Consider the following 10,411-nt stretch of genomic DNA (forward strand, 5'->3'; position numbering starts at 1 on the left):
AGAGTGAGACTCTGTCTCAAAAAAAAAAAAAAAAAAGGAATTTTACTTTTTTGATGAATATTGTCATTGTCCTCCAAAATAGTCATTCCAATTGAGACTTTCCCCCATACCTTCATCAACTTTGGGTATTATGAAACTTAATATAAGAAATTATTTTTTTAAAGTTTGCATGTTATTCTGTTATGTAGACACATTAAAGTTTATATATCCATTTTCCTATTATAGGATATTTAGTAGAAATTGTACTTGTAGTGCCATAGTCCCCAGTCTCCAGGCCACAGCCCAGTACTGGTCCATGGCCTGGTACCAGTCCATGGCCTGTTAGGAACTAGGCTGCGTATCACCATTTGAGCTCCACCTCTGTCCTCTCTCCCCATCTGTGGAACAGTTGTCTTGCATAAAACTGGTCCCTGGTGCCAAAAAGGTAGGGGAACACTGCTGTAGTTTTCATACTTACACCTGAATCTTGCATTGTTTGGTTAGGTGAATTTTAGCTATAGTGTCCTGAAAGGAACCAACTTGAGCATCTTTGTTTCTCTTCTCTCTCTGAAGGCATCCTTTACCAAAAAGCCATTTGACCATGGAGAAATAGAATCAATGGAAGATGATACTAGTGGAAATCTAATGGAGGTGGAGGATCAGTCATCCATGAATCTATTTAATGATTACCCAGCTAGCAGTGTTAGTGATGCAAATGAACCTGGAGAGAGCCAAAGTACTATAGGTAAATACATATTCATTGCTTGAGATTTCTTTTACCTCTCTATATTGATTTGGCATTATAAAAGGCCTCATTTAAGATCATTTCCTTCCTGTACACTTTAAAATTTCTGATGTTTAATTGAATTTATTAGTTTCCTATTTTATTCTTCATGGGAGTAATTTAAAATAATTGTTAAAGAAATAAAACCATATGATAGGTTATTGGAAAATAGCAGGAGAGTGAAAAAGCAACCATAATGCCATCACTTTCAACTTAATTCTATTCTTTCTTTATAGACCCTTTGAAAATTGTAATCAACATCAACATTTGTATATGTTATATAGCTTGTCTAACATTAATTATTAGCATTTTTTCCCCTATAACTGCTTGTCTTGATAATCATACTTTTTAATAACTTCAAAATATTCCAGTCATGAATACCATAGTTTATTTGACCGTTTTTATTGTCAGAAATTTAGATTCTTTTCTATTTCCCTGTCATAAACATTACTGCAGTGATTGTCTATATAGTTTTTTTTCATATTTTTTATCTCTTTATAATAGAATACTTGAATAACCTTTCATGAAGAATTTTGAAGATTCTAGTGTGTAATTAATTTTGCTATAATTTTGTTTTCCATATACTTTTTTTTGTAAAGGGGATTTTTTTTTTTTTGTAAAGGGGAGTGTATTTGAGTTAATATTCAATATATACAGCTATTGTGCCCCTCTCTTGGTATTAATGAGTGCTTTTTATTTTTAGGTGCCATGAATCCTTTAGCTGAAGAATATCTCTCTAAGCAAGATGTACTCTTTTTAGATATGCTCAAGTTCTTGTGTTTGTGTGTAACTACTGCTCAGACCAATACTGTGTCATTTAGGGCAGCCGATATTCGGAGGAAATTGTTAATGTTAATTGATTCTAGCACACTAGACCCTACTAAATCCCTCCACCTACGTATGGTGAGTTAAGTGAAATGAAGAAGCTCTTCGATTCTGTCTAATGTTGCTGACTAAATGTAATTGGTTGACATGTAAAAATCACATAGTACCTTTGAAGACTTGAAATTCCTTCCTTGAATAATGAATCTGGGACTAGTTGTAAAATATACTTTCTTTTAATGTGCTGTGAGAAAAACCTTAATCATTCTGTTTCTCTCCACACACACACATACCATTTTTTTCTGAACTATTTTGAGACTAAATTGCATATGTAATGCCCCTTATACTTCAGTGTATATTTCCTAAAAATTGGGATACGCTTCTGTATAGCCACAGTATAATCATCAAAATCAGGAAACTGACATTGTATAATTGCATTTAATTGTAAAGTCTGTTCAGTCCCCTTCAATCTGGAGCAGTTCTTTGCTTATCTATTGTGACCTTCATATTTTTGAATAGTACAGGTCAATTGCTGTATAGAGTTCCTCACTTTGGGTTTTTCTGATGTTTCTTCATGATTAGATTTAGACTTTGATGAACATATTACAGAAGTAATCCCTTTTCTGCCCTTACCCTATCTATCTATCTACTGGTAGATATCTTCAATTCCAAGCCGGTATCACAGGGTTTATTTGTTTTTTCTCTCTTCAAATTTGTAGCTTTCTTTTCTGGCAATAAAGAACCTGGGTTCCCACTGAACCTCAATTCATTTACTTATTTACTCAGTAACCTTATATGTAACTAATCTCCTGACCATGTGGGCCATCTCCTTAGCCCCAGTCCTGGTGAAATGGGGTAGAGCCCCTGACCCAGCAAGTAGCTGGATGGGTCTGAGGTTACACCCCCAGTTCCAGCAAATTGGCAAACATACCTTTTGAGTCCCTAATTAGAACCTCTGATCACAGCAGATTGCAGGTTGAGTCTGTGGTGGAATCCCTGGTCATATTCCCAGCCTTGGTGAACATGCATGTTAATTTCCTAGAAACAGCGAAGTAGTTTGATTGTGCCCTGTTTGAGCCTCTGGTTTCGGCCCTGACAAGCACTCAAGTCAGGTCTGTAGCCCCGACCAAGGGGAAGCGTTATATGCTTTTCTTGAAGCTTTGATGTTTAAAGTCACTTCAGAACATTCAGTAACCTCATACACACGACTCTCATGTCAAATAACGAAAAGGATCATTTAATTTTCTTTGTTAATATCAGAAAAGGTATAAGAAATGTATTTTTCTACATAAATGATAGGAAAAAAATCTCCTGTGATTTCTTCCCATAGTAGAAAAATTATTTGGCAATTCTCTGAAACAGGCTACCTGTTTATAACTGCCCATTATAACTGGTAGTTGCTGAACAGCCCCCCACTTTTTTAAATTTCAAAATATTAGGGAGTATAAGTGTTCTTGTTACATGGATGAATTGTATAATGCTGAAGTCAGGGCTTTTAGTGTGTCTGTCACCAGAATAGCGTACATTGTATCCGTTAGGTAAGTTTTTATACCTCACCCCGTTGCCACCCCCCCTTTAGTTTACACCACTTTATGACCATGTGTACCCATCATTTAGCTCCTACTTATTAGTGAGAATGTGTGGTGCTTGTTTTCCCATTCCTGATATATTTCACTTAGGATAATGTTCTCCAGTTCCATCCAAGTTTCTGCAAATGACATCATTTCATTGTTTTATGGCTGAGTAGTACTCTATGCTATACATATATACACACACACACACACACACACACACACACACACACACACACACAGAACACATTTTCTTTATCCACTCATAGATTGATGGACACTTAGGTTGATTCCATATCTTTGCCTTTTTTTTTTTTTTAATTTTAAAGTTTTGAGACAGAGTCTTGCTCTGTTGCCACGGCTGGAGTATAGTGGCATGATCATAGCTCACTGTAACCTCAATCTTCCCTCCTCAGACTCCCAAGTAGCTGGGACTATAGGCATGTGCCACCATGTTAGGCTAATTGTTCTGTTTTTTTAAATATGTAGAAATGAGGTATTGCTATGTTGCCCAAGCTAGTCTCAAACTTCTGGCTTCACGTGATCCTCCTGCCTTGGCCTCCCAAAGCACAGGGATTATAGGCGTGAGCCACTGTGCCTGGGCCCTCAAACAACCCTTCCTATCCATAGTATTGTGGGGAGCCTTATAAAGATGCCTTATGGAAAGATATGTTAGGGTGTTTGACTTCTTCACTGCACATGATTTATCTTTGTTTTATAAATTTCATTAATTCATTAGTTTTTAACCATTGGACTCTTCTATGCAAGCATTATTTGGGGCATGTGGGGACATATTATAGTTTCAGAATCTTGCTCTTAACCACATAAGTGATAATAATGATCATTTATTGAATGCCACAATAGCAACTAGACCTTCAGATTTATTTTCTCTAATTCTCATAGTTATCTGGCTAAGTGAGTGTTATATCCCCATTTTACAGGTGAGGGTATAAAAGCCCCAGATGATATAAGGCAAGTTTTTAACCACATGATTTTAGATTGTGGTACTGGGATTTGAATTCATCTCTGTTTGACTTCACAGCCTTTTGTTGCTATATACTGTCTTCAAAATTTACAGCTGTGTATATGAATTTGTGATTATATATATATATATGCTTTTAAAAGTAAACGATCTATGACAACTGATTTTTTTTCCTCCTACCATCTTAGTATCTAGTGCTTTTAAAGGAACTTCCTGGAGAAGAATATCCCTTGCCAATGGAAGATGTTGTTGAACTTCTGAAACCACTATCGTAAGAAATTAAAACCATATGTTATTTTCACTTTCAATTTATAAAGTAGGCCGGGTGCGGTGGCTCACGTCTGTAATCCTAGCACTCTGGGAGGCCGAGACGGGAGGATTGCTTGAGCTCAGGAGTTTGAGACCAGCCTGAGCAAGAGTGAAACCCCGTCTATACTAAAAATAGAGAAATGAGCCGGGCGTTGTGGTGCATGCCTGTAGTCCCAGCTACTGGGGAGGCTGAGGCAAGAGGATCGCTTGAGCCCAGGAGTTTGAGATTGCAGTGACCTACAATGATGTCACTGCACTCTATCCAGGGCGACAGAGTGAGATTCTGTTTAAAAAAAAATTTATAAAATAACTGATTTGCTCCATTAAGCTTATAAAGTTAAACTTCTTCCACCACAGCAACGTGTGCTCCTTGTATCGTCGTGACCAAGATGTTTGTAAAATAATTTTAAACCATGCCCTCCATATAGTGGCAAACCTAGGTCAAGGCAGTTTGGACTCTGAGAACACGAGAGATGCTCAAGGACAGTTTCTTACAGTGATTGGAGCATTTTGGCAAGTACTATCTATTTTGTGGAGTTCTTATTTTTCTTTTGCTATGTCTAGATGCAAATGAAAACTTTACACTTCTACATTAGTGATTTCTTCTGATCCTCCTATGTAAGTGTATACATCTTTTCCTTAATTGCTTGAAGAACTACATTGCTCTTTGCTTATAGCATGGCTTTCTAAACTATTTAGTATATTTCCCTGCAAATTTTGAATCACTTAATGGCTTTAGATGTATGATGAATAAAGAAAGTACAACAAGCCTAAATAAAGTGAATTTTTCATGTTCCCAGAGTGAACATATTGGCCTTTTCATTTTCTGGTTATTTCATGCATATTGCTACAGTCTGAGATGGCACCATAATACTTGTTGAGGAGCACATATCTAAATCAATATAGAATGTAGTTTTGGAATCTTTGATGTAACAACCAAAACTTTAAAAAAAGTTCCTTTTTAAAGCTAATTTACTATAAAATGGTTAGGTGAAGTATGATAACCCCTCAAAAGAGGCATAATCATGTGAAAAACAAATAATGTACCTTAAAATGAACTCCTTTCAAACTAATTTCTTTTAGCTTGAATTTTTGGGGAGGCGAATGTATTGCCATATTCCACATAAAGAGAATTAAATTTATCACAGAAAGAAATTTTGGAAGCAACCTATAATAACCTTAATATCCAGTGATTTTTCTGACTGGGGCTTTTATTGGAATGATTATTTGACATTGATAAACTTACTTCATTTCAGGCATCTAACAAAGGAAAGGAAATGCACATTCTCTGTAAGAATGGCGCTAGTAAAATGCCTTAAAACTTTGCTTGAGGTGAGTTATTTCATATTATTGTTAAGGTCTCCATTGAAATTTTTAAAGCATCCTTTGTTTCAACAAACATTAATAAGTGATTTTTCTCTTAATGTTTCATACTTAACCTTCATTGTTCTTTTCCCATAGGCCGATCCTCATTCAAAATGGGCTATTCTTAATGTAATGGGAAAAGACTTTCCCGTAAATGAAGTATTTCCACAATTTCTTGCTGATAATCATCACCAGGTTCGCATGTTGGCTGCAGAGTCAATCAATAGGTAATGGGTCAAGTATTCGTGAAGTGTTTGGAATGTTGCAGATAGCAAAGCAATGTCTAGCACAGTCATAGCTCACTAGTTGTGATATTAAAAATAGCTAACACTTACTGAGCATATATCGTGCATGGCATTTATGTTTTTCTTAATTTTGACACTCCTATCACTTAGATACTGTTATTTTCTCCAATTTATAAATGAAAACTCTGTGGCTTAGAGAGATAAAGTAACTTATGCCACATAACTAATAAGTGGTTGACTTAAATGAGGCGTGTCTACTGGCACAGGAGGTGATATCTCCCGTTTATAGAATGTTTGGATATTACTGTGATTTTATGTGAGTTTATAATGATAATTAGAACATTTTACATTGTGCTAATTACAATTATATTTACTTGAGTGAACATACAGTGAGGCACTGGAATGATTCTATCATGACAATCTTTTATATTTGGGTACCTGAATAAACAAATACTAATTTCTTAAGGACTGCATGTTTACCAGGTTATCAAATTGATTTTGAAACTCTAAATTGCAACGTCTAAATTCCCCCACCTCACAATGCCTATAAATAAAGCACTTCCCTGTTTTATTTTTCTCTAGCATTTATTTCAACTTGAAGTAGTATATTTTAACACATTTACTTCTCCCTATTTCACTAGTATATAAGCTCCTGAAGGACATTGGTTTTTGTTTGTTCATTGCTGTATCTTTAGCACCTACAACAATTGCCGTGTAGTAGGTGTTCAATAACTATTTGTAAAATAAATGAATGTATGTGAAAAAGGAAATTACATGACACTTTAGAAACATCAAAGGTAAAAATCATTTGAGTAACTTTACGTTTCAAATGTAATTACCAATAATAGATCACAATATTATTCCAGCAATCACACAAAGTGTTAGAACTCATATATTCAAAATTTGAATATACTGACAGTAATGTTTCCATAAACCAGGAACAGTGTCTACTCCTTCAGGTTTTGGAACTCATTTCAGTAAGACCAAAGTGCACTGTAAGGATTGGTAGTACATATGTATAGTAGTTCAAGTCCTTATTAAATTTCACAGATAAAAGATACCACTCATGATGGAAGGCGAAGGGGAGTCAGCATTTGCAGAGATCATGTGATGAGAGAGGAAGCAAGAGAGAAAGGGGGGGCGAGGAAGGGAAGGTGCCAGGTTCTTTTTTAACAATCAGCTAATAGGGATCTAACAGAGTGAGAACTCCCCCTTCCCTTATCCCTCCATAAGATTAGGGCATTAATCTAATCATGAGGGATCCACCCCCATGACCCAAACAATTTCCATTAGGCCCCACCTCCAACATTGGGGATCAAATTTCAACATGAGATTTGAAGAGGTCAAATGTCCAAATTATAGGAGATACCTAATTTTGGGCTATTTTAAGAGAGGTTAGAGAAACTGGAGGAATCAGAGGAACCCCCCAAATTATGAAAGCTTTGGTTATTAAAAAAGCATAAAGGACAAAATTTATTAAAGAGTAATCATTAGGCTGGGCACGGTAGCTCACGCCTGTAAACCCAACACTTTGGGAGGCCAAGGCGTGAGGATCGCTTGCAACCAGGAGTTCAAGATCAGCCTGGGCAACATAGTAAGACCCAATCCCCCTGAAAATTTAAAAAAATTAGCTGAGCATGGTGTCACATGCCTCTAGTCCCAGCTACTCAGGAGGTTGAGGTGGGAGGATCACCTGAGCACAGGAGTTTAAGGCTGCAGTGAGCTATGGTTGTGCCACGGGACTCCAGCATGTCTCAAGGGAAAAAAAAGGATTATCCTTGACTATATGGATATTATGCAAAAGGCACTGACAAATTTTCTCCATTACCTAAAACAAAATTTAAATGGAACATCAAGACATTAAGCTGCCTACTTTCAGGATGAATAAATACTAGAACAGGTTGACATAGGAGTTTGCGGACTCTTCTTGGTATTTGGCCAGAGAACAACTTATCTTTTCTGGCTAGTTTGAGTTCAGTGCTATTCAAATTTGGGCAATAGTTAAACGATCTTTTGACACCCTCTTCAATTCCAGGAGAAAATGGCTTCTGTGTTAAAGACCCTAATGCTAAGCTGTTGGTCTGAACCTCTTTATATAGATTTTATTAGTCTTGCAAAAAGAGCTAGTATGTTAGTATATCTCATGGAGCAATTTATTTTTGTTATAGAATACACTTTGGAAAGTAGGGTTTGAAATTTAAAAATTGTTTTACTTTTTGCTTTTGTTTTTTTTTTTTTTAAAGATTATTCCAGTATACGAAACTAGGTGATTCTTCCAGGTTATGGAAAGCACTTCCTTTGAAGCTTCAGCAACCAGCTTTTGAAAATGCATGCTTGAAAGCTCAGGAAGGAATGAGAGAAGTGGTAATTTGAGTAATGCATATTTGCTGTTATCATATGCTTGCTATTAAGATGCTATATATTACTTTGCCAAATTTGGCATAAGACAGCTTGTATCCAATAGTTTATAATATAAAGCTAGTCTAAAACAACTCGATGAATTGAATGAAATTGCGTTATTTATACATCAGAATAGGTCAAATCATCATAATTTCTTTTGGTTCAACTTAATATATAGCATTTTTGGGGGGACAATTAAATTTTAACTGAGTTTTTATGGGTGTTTAAATGGCTTCTTTTTTTATTTTAAAAATTGTGTAAGATCTGATTAAAAGCTAAGTAAGGGAACAAGTGACAATAGGAAGAAATAGATTGAAAAAGACATTCTAATACAAGGTCATATTATCATGATATTTTTTAGTGAAACATGATTTTCATATTTCTTCCTAGAATATTTTTTCTTAAAATGGTAAAACTTATCTTAGTGTTCAAGTTTATTCATTTATTTATGCCCTAATTTGTCTCTAAAAAGTATTTGAAGTGGTTAATAAGATGACTATCAAATCTATAATAGCAGGAAACTGAAAAGGACAGTTGTTTGAAAGAATATGAATTTAGAAAAGGATTTCAATAGATTGGAAGGATGAGTGTAAATATAAAATTTAATAGAGGTAATATATGTTATACCTTTCAAATCAGCCTGTCATCTGTCAAAAGGGAAAATACTGACTTGACAGCAACTCATCTAGAAAAAGACCTGAGAGGTTTTTACATCTTGAGACCACACAGTATGAATCAGCATTGTGATAAAGTTATCAAAAAAGCAAATTCTATCTTATATATATTTCGGTATAGAAACATATAGAAACAAACCAACATAGCTGGTTTGTCATGAACAAAAGTGATAAAATAACATGGATCTTCTATACTTTTTAAAGGACAGCTAGAATGTTTGGTTTGGTTCTGAGTAAAAGATTTTTAACCAGAATGTTAGACAGTATATAGGTCCGTGTCTTATAAGGAATAGGTGAAGGAATTGACTTACTGGAAAGCTCATAACTGTTTTCAAATACACCAATGATTGTCATTTACTAAAGGAATTAAGTCCTTACTTTTTTTTATACCAAAAGATAGAACTAGGATCAATGATTCGCAGGTTTTGCAAATGTGAAGAGAAACTTCTATCAAATATAGCTAGTTAAAAGATATAGATATCTGTTGGGATGTTACAATTGATATTTAAACTAGATGCATGTATCATTCTATCTAATCATATGATTTTATTGTTCCTTTTGATAATATATGATAACATTTTTTAAAGTATAAAGAGCTATATGTTAAAGTATCTTAATGATAAAAAATATCTGTGATGTTATCCTTGGTAGTTGAAGAGGAGCTTTTAATCTCTTGCACTCTCTTTTTGCGATTTCTTTCTTTTTTCTATAAGGTACTTTATACCTCACTGCAGTGGTTTCCCTTTGGCAATTCTTTCTGTAGGATCTTATGTAGAGCAGTTTTCCAACTCTAAAAAACTTATATTTTCTCAAAATTGCTACTCTTAGCTCCATATCTGTAGGTTTTAGAACTGTTTACAGGCTGCTTAGATGTTGTCATGAAGTTTATTGATTTTAGCCTGATTGGTTAACTTGTAATGTTTAAGTATTTTCATTACATTATTGTTTTAAATATTCCTTTTAAGTCCCACAGTGCTGAGAACCCTGAACTTTTGGATGAGATTTATAATAGAAAATCTGTTTTACTGATGTTGATAGCTGTGATTTTACACTGTAGCCCTATCTGTGAAAAACCTGCTTTGTTTGCCCTATGCAAATCTGTGAAAGAGAATGGACTAGAACCTCACCTTGTGAAAAAGGTATATGTGGATGAATAGTTTTTATTATAATCTTCCTTGTGTAACTTTTTTTTTTTAGTTATTATTATTATGGACCTAACAGTGTAGATAATCCCCATATTTGATTGTGTCTCTTTCTCACTGTTTCACCTGACTCAGCCT

At 34.9% G+C, this 10,411-nt stretch overlaps 1 protein-coding gene across 1 annotated transcript in view; it reads left to right on the forward strand.

Annotated features, from left to right (window-relative positions):
- The window catches only part of ATM (ATM serine/threonine kinase), a 146,448-nt gene that overhangs the window by 29,196 nt on the left and 106,841 nt on the right, over positions 1 to 10,411 (forward strand). Inside the window, 8 exon segments of the mRNA XM_012659127.1 lie at positions 553 to 724; positions 1,467 to 1,666; positions 4,327 to 4,409; positions 4,805 to 4,960; positions 5,704 to 5,779; positions 5,909 to 6,039; positions 8,301 to 8,421; positions 10,097 to 10,270. Coding sequence (XP_012514581.1) covers positions 553 to 724; positions 1,467 to 1,666; positions 4,327 to 4,409; positions 4,805 to 4,960; positions 5,704 to 5,779; positions 5,909 to 6,039; positions 8,301 to 8,421; positions 10,097 to 10,270 — 1,113 coding nt within the window.

Source organism: Propithecus coquereli, unplaced genomic scaffold (genome assembly GCF_000956105.1).
Source record: "Propithecus coquereli isolate 6110/MARCELLA unplaced genomic scaffold, Pcoq_1.0 Scaffold6, whole genome shotgun sequence".
Lineage (NCBI taxonomy): Eukaryota > Metazoa > Chordata > Mammalia > Primates > Indriidae > Propithecus > Propithecus coquereli.